This window comes from Pelophylax lessonae (assembly GCF_965119305.1).
Source record: "Pelophylax lessonae genome assembly, chromosome: 1".
Taxonomy (NCBI): domain Eukaryota; kingdom Metazoa; phylum Chordata; class Amphibia; order Anura; family Ranidae; genus Pelophylax; species Pelophylax lessonae.
In genome coordinates, this window is record NC_138768.1 from 102,537,307 (window position 1) to 102,550,870 (window position 13,564).

The window sequence follows — 13,564 nt, forward strand, 5'->3', positions numbered from 1 at the left end:
GCCTGTCGGGCTGGGGGGGAGTGCCGTGCAATCTCTGTGCCCAGGGATGCTGGTTAACGGAGGAATTCTCTTTACTGACGGGTACGCTCTGACAATGCCACGGCTGTGGCTTACGTCATTCCTCAAGGAAAAACCGAGAGTGTCCAGGCGGCCAGGGAGGTGGCCGAGATTCTGCCTTGGGCTGTGAAACATGTTCCGGCTCTCCCCACAGTTCACATATCCGGTGTGGAGAAGTGGCAGTCATCAGGTTCCTAATCAGGGGGAATGGTCTCCACGTCCGGAGGTTTTTTCCTATCCTGTGTGCCCAATGGGGAACTCGGGAGGTGGATCTGTCTGCGTTTTGGCTGCCAAAACGGTACCAAGGTTTGTGGCCTAGGCTTGCGATCCTCTGGCTGACGCCACAGACGCATTGGGGGGTGCCCTGGAGCCAATATCGGCTGCTTTAGACCTTTTCTACGATGCTGCTTTTGTCAGGGTTCCTCCGCAGGTTGGTGGTGGAAAAGGTGCCAGTGATTCTGGTAGTCCCAGACTGGCCTCGCCGGTCCTTGTTCGTGGACCTGGTAAGACGGTGTCTCCTTGGCGGTTGCCTCGAAGTGAGGTCTCCTGGGCTGATCTTCCATCCTGCTCTACAGTCGTTGGTATTTATCGGCATGGCTGTCGCAGGCCAGGGGTTGGAGGTCAGGGGTGTCTCTGCTTCTGTGGTTCCCACCCCGTTGGGGGCTGGACCAGCGACTTCCAGGAAGTCTATCATCGTCGTAAATAGAAAAAAGGAGGGGGGATTGGGACTTTGAGTGAGTTTAATGCTGTCTAGAGTAATCCAGTCGGAGGAGATGGTATATAAAAATATGTTTATTATTTGCTACATGAGGACCAATCACGTAGCATGTGTAAAATGGGACAAAAAATCCGTAAATTAATGAATAAATAAATAACCCATAAGGGCACAGACATGGATCCAAAAATAAAAATAAAAAGCACATATCAAATCATGTATACATTCAATTCATAAATATATATTGCCAGATACAAAATATCATACAACGGCACAAATATTTATATCAATTACATAATACATGATAAATATTCAAGTCAACAATACATATGAAATATATGAGAAAAGTCTACATAACCCTAGGGTCATTACTCTTTCTCATGAATAAACTATGATCCGTGTCCTGATCCATATGGATACTACATAGCTCTACGCGTTTCGTGGAAATCGCATCCACTCTTCAGGAGCTTTATAAAGATAAACTGAGAGTAGAGACTAATTAGTCAAAAATCTCACTTATAAGTGACAAATACACCGATACTTTCCAAAAAATTCATATCAACAAATCTGGAAGTCAAATACTCACATAGCAAATGGAAAAGATTAACACGTATCAACCAGAAAAATCTGGGATTCAGTGGATAAAGATGTTGTCCATTGCTGGGATGCTCAAAGTGGGTATACGCCTGATCCGGGGCTGAGGCGGGTATGCGCCAGATGGTCCAAAAAGAAGAGAGAGAAATCACCCCTAGGGGGAAGATGGATGGTAAATTTATTGTATAAATTATTTTTTACGTGTTCTGTTCAGAAAAAATTAAATATTACAAATATTGAATATGTTCATAATCAGTGAATAATGAAAACGTGTCTCCATTCACACCTGAGCGTTTTTGAGTGTTTTTCAGCTCCAAAAACGCTAAAAAAAAACGTTCCAAAACGCCCAAAAAGTAAAACCCCATTCATTTAAATGGCCCCTGTTCACATCTGAGCGTTTTGCAAAACGCCTGTAGCTGAAAAAAGGTACATGAGCTGCTTTTTGGGCTGATTACCAGCGTTTTATGATAGATGTCAATGCCTGCCTCCAAAAACGCCTGAAAAAAAAACCTGAAAATCGCTGTAAAAATCGCAGGAAAAAAACACGGTAAAATGCTACGCTCAAGTGTGAATGCAGCCTAAAGACCAGTTAGGGGGAAGAAAAAAAGGAATATAAATAACCATCCGAGGTCAAATGTGAACCATATATGATGAGAGAGAAAAAAAAAAGGGGGATGAATGAGCCAGAGAAGGAAAAGGATAAAGAAAACTCAGTTTATAACCGCCCGAGGACATATGTGAACCATATAAAATGGGAAAATCAAGGATGAATGAACTGGAAAAAGAAAAGGGATATGGTCCTTTTTAGTGTATAAATTTGACGAGCACAGCGACATCTCTCCGTGATGCTCTATCTGCACTTCTTACACCTTGATGCGCACTGTTTGCTTTCTCTCAGATCATTATTGGTAAGTTTCTATTTTTGACTCACTTTGCACATGTCTTCTGTTGTTCATCATTGCACCACGGCTTCCATGATTGTTTTTTCTCCCCCTTTTTTCAAGTGTGCCTGTTTTTCTTGGCATCGGTCTATTCCTTGGTTGCACAGTGTTTCTTTTTATCCCTTTTTCTTTTTCCAGTTCATTCATCCTTGATTTTCCCATTTTGTATGGTTCACATATGACCTCGGGCGGTTATACACTGAGTTTTCTTTATCCTTTTCCTTCTCTGGCTCATCCATCCCCCTTTTTTTTTTTTCTCTCATCATATATGGTTCACATTTGACCTCGGGTAGTTATTATTTGTATTCCTTTTTTTCTTCCCCCCTAATTGGTCCCTTTACACGTTTTCATTATTTACGGATTATGAACATATACAATATTTGTAATACTAAATTTTTTCTGAACAGAACACGTAAAAAATAAGGGTTCAAATCACTGATTTAACATCCATCTTCCCCTAGGGGTGATTTCTCTTTTTTTTCTTCTTTTCCTCTTTTTGGACCATCTGGCGCATACCCGCCTCAGCCCCGGTTCAGGCGTATACCCACTTTGTGCATCCCAGCAATGGACAATATCTTTATCCACTGAATCCCAGATTTTTCCTAGTAATTTTCTGGTTAATACGTATTAAACTCTTCCATTTGCTATGTGAGTATTTGACTTCCAGATTTGTTGATATAATTTTTTTGGAAAGTATCGGTGTATTTGTCACTTATAAGTGAGATTTTTGACTAATTAGTCTCTACTCTGTTTATCTTTATAAAGCTCCTGAAAAGTGGATGCGATTTCCACGAAACGCGTAGAGCTATGTAGTATCCATATGGATCAGGACACGGATCATGGTTTACTCATGAGAAAGAGGAATGACCCCAGGGTTATGTAGACTTTTCTCATATATTTCATATGTATTGTTGACTTGAATATTTATCATGTAATTGATATATATATTTGTGCTGTTGTATGATATTTTGTATCTGCCAATATATATTTATTTTTATGAATTGAATGTATACATGATTTGATATGTGCTTTTTATTTTTTGATCCATGTCTGCGCCCTTATCGGTTATTTATTCATTCATTTACGGATTTTTTTGTCCTATTTTACACATGCTACGTGATTGGATTACTCTAGACAGCATTGACCTCACTCAAAGTCCCAATCCCCCCTCCTTTTTTCTATTTACATATTTACAGGGATGGTGGTCCTTGCTGTGATGCCGCAGATCAACTTCACATGTTGTACACATCTACCGTCATTGCCGACTAATTCCTTGTTCTGCACCTTCATTGGTGCGTCCTCTGACTCCTCCAAGAAGATCCCCTTTGGTCTCAGTGGGATCTGTATTTGGTTCTGTCGGTTATTTGACAGCCTCCTTTTGGACATTTTTAGGAAAGGTGGTGTCTGCTTCCGCCTCCCCGAAGATATTGTTTTATCTTCGCTCTGTCCTAAGACTTTGCATTCCGTGGCATTTGCCTTTCTCTGGATGTGGTTCGGGCAATCGAAGTTTACCTGTAGGCCTCAAAGCCTTTTAGGACCTCTGATTTTTTGTTTTTGTCCCTACTGAGGGTTCTCATAAGTTCGGCTGCGTTTGCTGCGTCTATATCCAATTGGATAAGGCAAACAGCTGTTCAAGCCTATTCCTCTTGGGTCAGGTTCCTCCTTCCCCTGTGAATGCGCATTCTACTAGTGCGCTTAGTACCTCTTGGGCTTTTCGCCATCGGGCATCTGTTACTCCAGTGTATAAGGCGGCGACTTGGTCGTCTGGACACACTTTTACAACATTCTACAACGTTGGTTTGATGGCATCCTCGGATGCCTCCTTTGCAGCAAGGTTTTGCAGGCTGCTGTCTTGAAAGAGACTTGGTTTTCTCTTTCCGGGGTGAATTTTTTTTGGGGGTAAGCTGCTGTGAGATTTTTTTTTTTTGTCTCCCAATTGGCTACGTTGTTAACTTTGGAAATGCGTTAACTGTTTTTGGTTGCGTTCTTCCCACCCCTCATGCCTATACTGCTTTGGGATGTCCCAATAGTGAAGAAGCATTAAGAGCTGCGTCTGTCAAAGGACGTAAGAGAAAATAGGATTTTTGTAAGAACTTACCGTAAAATCCTTTTCTCTGAGTCCTTTGACAGACGCAGCTCCCGCCCCTTCTATTTTGGGGTTGGTTGTGTCTTCTTTCACTGTTTGCTACAAAACTGATTTGACAGCACAGTGTGTCTGGGGTTATGTTGAGCGGGACAGCCCCTATAGGCGTGTCGAGTGAAAACTTTTTACTGCCTAGTCTACTCCTGTAGATGGCACATAATCCAATAATGAAGAAGCATTAAGAGCTACTTCTGTCAAAGGACTCAAGGATTTTACAGTAAGTTCTTGCAAAAATCCAAATTTTCACTTAAGTTCATTGACGGACGCAGTACCCGCCCCTCTATTTTGAGTTGGGTTGGTGTTACTTTCTGATACTGCTTTGATACAAAACTGTCATCCTATGCAGGAAGAGAGTGTACCCTCCGGGATGGCCCATTGACATAGCCAGAACTTTTTTCTGCATAATCTCCTACTCCTCTAGGGGGCAGTATAACCCTATGGATATGGATCAGAGAACTGCATCCGTCAATGAACGATGGAGAAAAGGATTTTACGGTAGGTCAAAAATCCAGTTTTTTTTTTTCCGTCCATGCTGAATAAGCAGTTTTTGTGCAATCTTTAAATGCTTTTGTTTTTTTTTTCTGTGCACTGGCTATTAGATTTAACAAAACTGTGCATTGTGGGGACCTACCTGAACTTTCTATTCACTTTGTATAATGTCTGGGAAATCCTAAAGAGTTCTGTGTATGGTCAGCCTAACTGGTGAGCTTTATTAGGGTTGTGCACTTTCCCAACATGTTTTAATAAAAAGTTGTCTTTTTTTTTTTTTCTTTTTTTTTTTTTTTTTTTAGTTCTTAAAGTTGCAGCCTTTTGGAGTTGGTGTTTATTTACACCTTAACTTTGTGGTACATTATTGCATGCATGTTACCATACCTTGCGTTGGGGCAGTCTTTTAATTTAGAATGGGCTGCCAGTGCACCACAGAGCAACAAAAAAAACATATCTGATGATCCTTTTAAGAGCAAACATTCTCTTCACATGGACTTTACCGCTGTGTAAGATTTTCACATAGATGGTTAGGATTGATGGAGGAAGAAACCTAACACAACAGTAAATAATCAGAAAAGAAGCTTGAGGTAAAAAAATATAACTCTTAAAACAAGAAACCCTCAGACATTGTACACATTAATAATGGAATATAGAGGCTTAATTAAAAAATACAATACTAAGGCACAGTGCATACATTGCATGTATATGTTGCACTTTTACTTGCAAATTCAGTCTGTTTAGTATTTTTGAAAAATAAAATCTATAAGCAGCATTTTTGCCTACAGATAGCAGTAGATATCAGAACTGCGAAGCATGAGCTAAAGAAGGCTCGCACAGTGTTACAGATGGATGAGCTGAAATGTCGGAAGCGTGTGCTCAGGCGCATGGGATTTGCCAACTCCTCTGACGTCATAGAAGTTAAAGGACGCGTTGCTTGTGAAATCAGCAGGTAAACCGAGGAGATGTTTTGCCACCTTTCTCTATTTATCCTTTGAGAATTTCGTCCAGCTATGTGACTTGCCACCAAAAAAGGTCCCTTAGCAAATCTTTTAGTTATCTTTCTGCATATTTGAAACCCAGGGCACTCTGTTATGAGTGTTATAATTTTACCCACTTCCTATACCTTACTATTGGTCCATTGAGATTACCCTTTAAGGTGGAACTTTATGCTAGGAAATGAAAATGGGCAAACGGGCAGAATTTTAATGCAAATGAAACTTGCTTTGTCCCTTCTGCATTAAAGCTACTTGCATGCCATTTTGCTCTTGTAAAGTGAGCTGCGCATATGCAGCTCACTGCACAAATTTGACAATACGAAAGCTGACACAACGCCACATGCCCAGGAGTGACGTCATCTCGGCCTGGCCAATGACAGTAGCTGACTATCGAGGCCTGGAGGCTTGCCACCCAAAGATATCAGCGGCTAAAGGAGTTCTGGGATGTGTATCGCTGGAAGGTGAGTATTGGTGCATTGTGAAATTACAATACAGGTTCAAACAATAAAAAGCCGCACAAAAATTTACGGTGTTACGATTCAATATTGATGTAAGACCTGGAATTTTAAACAAGTGATGGGCTCAAAGGTTCATGTTGATCAGGATATCACAATAGGTTGGAAAAGTTTTAAAGCGACACTGGCAAAGTCAACATGTGACATTCACAGGACTTTTGCATGCGTGCATTCCTCATAGTGAGTGGTAGTTGCTTTAGCTGTCCCCCTAGGTTATTACAGGGCCAGAGGGGGAAGCCATTGTGTGCAGCAGGGAGCCAGGTGTTTGACACACCTGGAAATGTGTCGGATGTAAAAAATTCTGCTGGATTCTTTAGCACTTGAAGGCAGTGATGTTCAGACTTGACATCCAGCAGCGAGGTAAGTATTTTGATTCCTTTATTGTAGGAACCATTCTTTCACTTTTTTTAGCGGCAAACACTTTATTTGCAAGCTAAAGTATATGCATAGTACAACTTCTAATATAGATATAGATAGATATAGATATATACATACTCACACACACACCTGCTATATAATATATTTGTGTAATACCACTGCTTTGGTTTAGTGGCTCTCCTGATGTTCTAAAAGAAAAATGAAAGATGCAGACAATGCTAGGTGGACAGATCTAATTCCTGCTCAGTTTTCGGTTTGTCAGATCAACAGTAGATCTGATTGTGTGTGGACAGACTTGGGTATAATACACACTCTCTGGCTTCAGAACTGGAATCACTGCCAGGCAATTGTATTTTCAAAGATATTGTCAGGAATGGCAATGTTTTCTCTCTGTAAATTGTTATAAATTATTGTAAACTATAAAGGCTATAACCATTTCGGACTGTAAAGTGGGGAACAGTCCGCTCTACATGTTTTACCTTGTTCCCCACAATCTCTTGGGAAGGATTTTGGAGGGAGAGAGTGGGGTGGTAGACAGGGGTTTACCTGTTCTCAATCCATTACACAAGCCTTAGTCAATCAGGGCTCTGTAGAACCATAGCTTCCTTTAGAGGCTCTTTAACTGTGGCTGATTGATGCCATTTGGCATAGCCATGGACATGACACCAATGATCATTTTAGCTGTATAAAGAGGTAGAATTTTGACCACCACTGTAAGGGATGAATTATTTCTACTGGCCACTATTTTAAGAAGCATTTTTTACACTTCAGATGAATTGGTAAGGTTCCTCAACCGCATAATATTGTTTAAGGGTTTCTCTTTGTTGATTGACAGACACAGCTCTTCATCTTCTTGACCGTAGGGTTATACTGCCCCCTGCAGGAGTAGGACACTAGGCAGAGCAAAAGCTTGAACACGCCTATATGGGGCAGTTCCTGGGGGTATACTCCCACTTCCTGCTATAGGTACTCAGTTTTTTTTTTTTTTTTTTTTTGCCTAGTAAGGGGCTAGTTCCTTGCTGGGATCTCAGGTCCTGGCAATTTTTTTTATTTTGCATGGTATTTTTTCCTCTTATTTTGCCGTGCTGAAATGAGCGACGGACTGGATAATATCTTTAGGGTCTCCCCAGCCTGGCCAGCGAGTGCCTGCAAACAGCAACTCTGCATTAGGTCGGCCGCAACAAAGCCCCACTGGATGGAGGCTAGCCTGTGAGTTAAACATCTCGCGAGGGCGCATACGAACTGGCTTCGGCCTGAGTCGTAGCCTTTCCTCCTGGCCGACAGCACCCACATTAAGATGGATCGGTTTCCTGTCTGGAGCGGTGCCCACCCTTTTCCTGGTGTGGTAAGTAGCTGTCCCCCCCACTACCCCTGAAAGGTTTTTGGGTGGTTACCCCTCCCCACCAGCCCCTCTAAAATTTTGGTCACTGTGTGTCTTTGGGCCCCACACCCCTCTCTGGGTGAACTGGCTGTTGCCACATGCTCTTAAGGGGGACTGGTTGAAGTTACTGCTGACCGGATTTTCCTGGGGAGCAACGGGGGGGTTGGTGACTAGGGCAGGGATGTCCTCTGGGCTCCCTGCGGTGATTGTTGGGCTGGGGGAGCGGATGTTTTAATATCCGCCGGTACCCCCTTTTAGGGGGCTATTTCCTTATGTGCCCTCTATGGAGGGCGACCCCCTTGGTTTTTTTTTTTTTTTTTTGCGGGGTCTGATAGGTTGTCCAATGTGGGCCCTTGGCCGGCATCCCCTTTGCAAGATCGCAGTCTGCGGCCTACCCTGATTATGTTTTTTGGGGTTAGCTTGGTATATAGCCACCCTACTGGGTCTGCATCCACGCACCCTGAGTGCTCAGATAGTGAGGATGATTCCTCTGCTCCTCTAGCCACGCTTAAATAGGCGCTGGTGGATGCATGGTTTGTGTCAGTGCGTGAAATTTTAAAAAGGGAGGTTGCGGCTGATGCCACATTGGAGGCACCGATTTCTTTTGGCACCCACATGCCTTCCAAAGCAGCAAGGGAGTTCCTCTTTCCGCTTACCTTGCCAACGTTGTCACAAAACAGTGGGGTTGTCCAAAACGCATTGGTTGCTAAGCGTTTTTGCTTTCGGTATCCTTATGAGGATTAACTGCGTTACAGGTGGATGGTTCCATCTGTAGTGGACTCCCTTGTTTCCAGGTCAAATTGAGCTACCTTCATAGTCCCTGCCCTTTACAGGTCCAGCTAATAAAAGGGCGGCGGCTCTGGCCCACCATATGTGGCTGGTTTAGCAATTAGGCCGGTAATTACTATTGCCCTGGTGTCGCAAACTCTGACCGAGTAGCCTAATTTTTTACGCCGGGACCTGGAGGAGAAGCAGCTCCCCCTGCCTTGGTGGAGCTGGCGGATCAGTTGGTCCAAGGGCTACAGTTTGTGATGCCTCTTTGGATGCCACTCCCCTGCTTTAGACTGTCTCAGCAGTGGTCCTGCAGCGCATTATCTGGCTGAAATGCTGGTCTGCAGAAGACCTTGTCTGATCTTCCATTCGTGGGGGATCGCCTGTTTGGAACTTCCTTGGATGACCTCAAGGGCCTCACAGGGGGAAAGATTACTCTTCTTCCTCAGGCTTCCAGGGGTAAGAGTCCCGTCGCAGATGGGGACCCTCCTTTTCGGCTGACAAGTGACTTTTTCATCTCTCAGGGTCTCAAGACAAGGGATCCAAGCCCTTTCGGGCCTCGGCTGGTGGTTCCAAAGTCTTGGTTGCTGCCAGACCTGCTGACAAAAATTCCTCTGTATGAAGGGGCGCCCTCACCCGTATCTGGGGTGAGGGGACATCTTCGCTGCTTTCTGGATCCGCAGACCTCCCTGATCCAGGACAAGTGAGTCCATGAAGTCATTCCCTTCAAGGCCCTAAACCTCTTTGTGCAGGTACAGAAGTTCTGCATGGAGTCTATGCGCACGGTGGTGGCGTCCCTACATGAGGGGGGTTTCCTCACCTCCATCGAAATCAAGGATGCGTACCTTCACATCCCAATATGTGTTGTCCATCAGCGTTTCCTCTGCTTTGCCATGGGCAAGGAGCATTATCAATGCGTGGTGTTACCCTTTGGTCTCGCTTCTGCTTCTCAAGTCTGCATGAAAGTGTTGGCCCTGGTTCTATCATTACTGCTTCAGCGGGGGATCGCGGTACTGGAGTACCTGGACGATCTGCTTTGACGAGCAGAGTCTTCGCCCGCCTTGTTGGACGACTTGGAGATTGCTCTGCAAATGCTGACGGAGTTTGGTTGGCTTTTGAATCTTCCGAAGCCTGCCCTGGTTCCATCCACAAGCCTAGTCCATCTGGGTCTGACTCTGGGCTCCTCCTCAGCCAGAGTGTTTCTCTTGTGAGACACTTCAAAAGTTGCAGGAGGCAACTCGGCTTTTGCTGACCAGCAGATGGTTGTCTCTTTGGACTTGCATGCACCTGGTGGGGAGGCGTCCTTGTCACAGATTGTGCTCAGGGGGGCGTCTGGTCTCAGGAAGAGTCCAGACTACCGATTTAATGTACTGTAGCTCCGAGCGATCAGACTTTGTCTGGATCATTGTACAAGTCGTCTCCAGGGGTGTCAATTCAATCAGACAATGCCACAGTTGTGGCCTATGTCAATCACCAAGGGGGCACAAGAAGTGTCCTTGCAGCTCAGGAAGTAGCCGGCATTCTAAGGTGAGCAGAAAGATTTATTCCAGCTCTCTGCTGTACACATTGCAGGGGTGGAAAATTGGTAAGCAGACTATCTCAGTCAACAGGTGTTGGACCAGAGAGAATGGTCTCTTCATCCGGAGGTGTTTCATCAGTTGTGTCTCCAGTGGGGTACTTCAGAGGCGGATCAGTTGGCCTCTCGCCTCAACAGGAAGGTTCAGAGGTTTGTGGCACGGTCTCGGGATCCTCTACCCGTCGCTTCAGATGCTTTAGTGGCTCCTTGGAGTCGGTATCGTCTGATTTACGCATTTCCTCCTCTCCAGCTTCTGCCTAGATTACTACGCAGGTTTGAGGCAGAAGGGATTCTTGTCATCTTAGAGGCTTAAGGCTGGCCTTGCCGGTCTTGGTACGGTTGGTTGCCAGTGCTTCTTGGAGACTCCCTCTCAGGGAAGATCTACTGTCCCTAAGGCCAATCTTCTATCCTGCTTTACAGTCGCTGGCTTTGACGGCTTGGCTGTTGAAAGCCAGGTGCTGAAGTACAGGGGGTTGTCTGACTTGGTGATTCATACGCTGTTAAAAGCTGGAAAATCTACTTCCAGGAAGATTTACCATCATGCATGGAAGCTGTACATTGCGTGGTGTGAATGCTTCCGAGTTCACCCTCATTCCGGTTTGTGGCTCGGATCTTGGCTTTCCCCTGAGGGGTTGTGCAGTGCCTGGCCTTGAGTACCATCAAAGGCCAGGTCTTGGCAGTTTTCTTTTAACACCTGTTGGCCACACACTCCTTGGTGTGTACTTTTCTCCAGGGCGTGGGACACTTGGTTCTTCCAGTGCAGTCTCCATTGCTGCTGTGGGACCTCAATTTGGAGGTGTCAGTTCTCCAGAAGCCTCCCCTTGAAAATTATTTGTGAGATTCGGCTGCTTACGTGGTCTCAGAAGGTGGCCTTTTTGGTGGCCATTATTTTGGTGCGCAGGTTGTCTGAACTGGCGGCATTGTCTTGTCCACCTTACCTCGTGGTTCACAGGGATAAGGTGGTTCTGCGTCCATGTCCGTAGTGCCTCCTGGGCTTTCCATCATCCGGCGTCAGTGATGCAGGTTTGCAGGCGGCTAACTGGTCGTCTGTACACACATTCACAAAGTTTTATAAAGTGGATGTGTTTGCATCTGCGGATGCTTCTTTTGGCCCCAAAGTTTTGCAGGCTGCTGTTTAGAGGACTTGTCCTCTTTGAGGGTGTTTTTTCTCAAGTATGCTCCAGTTGTTAACAGTTGAGCTCCAAGCTACCTGGTTGGCTATGTTTAGCCTTGAAGAAGTTAGGTTTTTTTGCTTTTCCCACCACTCATAGTTGACACTGCTTTGGGACATCCCTACGGTCAGAAAGATGTCAGTGAACGAAAGAGAAAATGGGATTTTTGTCTTACCGTAAAATCCATTTCTCTGATGTTCATTGACAGACACAGCACCAGCCCCTCTATGGTGTTGGGTTTGTTTTATTCTGACACTGCTTGTTTCAAAACTAAATAACTATTTCAGGAAGTAGGAGTATACTCCCATGGACTGCCCCATAGGCATTTTCAAGCTTTTTCTCTGCCTAGTGTCCTACTCCCTTAGGGAGCAGTAAAACCCTACAGTTAAGAAGATAAAGAGCTGTGTCCATCAATGAACATCAGAGAAATGGTACGGTAAGACGAAAATCTAATTTTTCATCTGTTTTCAATTTCCTTGCAGTGCCGATGAACTCCTCCTCACCGAGATGATGTTTAATGGCCATTTCAATGACCTGACAGCGGAACAAGTTACTTCACTGCTCAGCTGCTTTGTGTTCCAGGAGAATGTAAGTGCCCTTTCTCAGACCGGATGGTCGGTATTCATGAACAGAGCTTGCTCGTTAGTGAACCTTGTCACTCCAAATTTAGAAAGGTTGACACTGGGGATATAAGACTTTCCTAAAGGCATGCTTAATGTTTACAGTTTGAAAAGTGCACACAGGAAATTCCTCTTTTCTTGGCTGGCTTACAGGGCTTTGTGAAACCTACAAAAATATTGCTCCTTTTAAAAAAAAATACCCTTCAACCAAAATTAAAGATAAAAGGAAATCCCATCAGGATAGAAATGTGATCGCTGCCATTGCCAGCTTGTTTTTTGAAGGTTCAGTTTCAAGCTAAATTCCTGGCACAAACAAAATGTTTAAATACCACTCTGAACCTTGCTCAGAATACCTGAGGCTTTACTCTGCTGCTTTCTCCAGCTTTCAGCAATCCTGAGTGAAATGCAGCATTTCCAGCCTTATAAAGGGGGATTTTACTGAATGCACAGCCAGTCTCCCCAGCCAACTCTGTGTTGGGAGACTGGTCACATCAATGCCAGGTTGTATGAGAGAGAACTTATTTCATCCATGCTAAACAAGACCACTCTCATAATACATTCATGACATGTTTAATTTACTTGAAATGCATAAAAAGAGAAGAGCCTACCTGTTAATGTACCTTGCATTTCCCAGCAAACCCACTGCAGGCTCCTTGAAGACATGTCCATGTTAAGAAGTTTCTCACAGCCTCCAGATTCAAAACTGCCTTAGAAATTTGATCTAATAAGTGATGATACCATCAGAGTAATCATTACATAGAGCTGACTTAAAGTGGAACTTTAGGCTAAACTTAAATTTGCTTAAAGACAGGATTTTTAATGCAGAAGAAACATGTTTTGTCTCTTTTGCAATAAAGCTACTTACCTGCCTGACCATGAAATTCTGACTCTGACTTGACTCCCATGCACTCGTTCCAGCCACCCGCCCACAGGCCCTGTACCAGCCAGCCATCCGCCACAGGGTGCCAGCCATTAAACAAAAATTAACATGTTCGGTACCAGATTTGTCAAAAATTGTCTATTTTTCAAAACTTCAAATGTACAAAATATCGGCCCATATTGGCCGATACCGATACGTTGTGACCAGAATATCGGTATCGTCCCTGAAAAAAAACATATCGGTCTATCCCTAAAAGGTAGTAATCGTCTATCTTACTACAAGTGTAATTTCCAGTTGCTTCGTATTAGTCTAATTGGGGTGTATTGTAGCATTTAGT

The 13,564-nt window shown here is 44.1% G+C and overlaps 1 protein-coding gene across 1 annotated transcript in view; it reads left to right on the plus strand.

The window, feature by feature from the left end:
- The window catches only part of MTREX (Mtr4 exosome RNA helicase), a 232,204-nt gene that overhangs the window by 165,622 nt on the left and 53,018 nt on the right, over positions 1-13,564 (plus strand). Inside the window, exons 22-23 of the mRNA XM_082255208.1 lie at positions 5,725-5,888; positions 12,210-12,315. Of these exons, the coding sequence (XP_082111334.1) occupies positions 5,725-5,888; positions 12,210-12,315 (270 nt within the window). The remainder of the gene's footprint in view (positions 1-5,724; positions 5,889-12,209; positions 12,316-13,564) is intronic.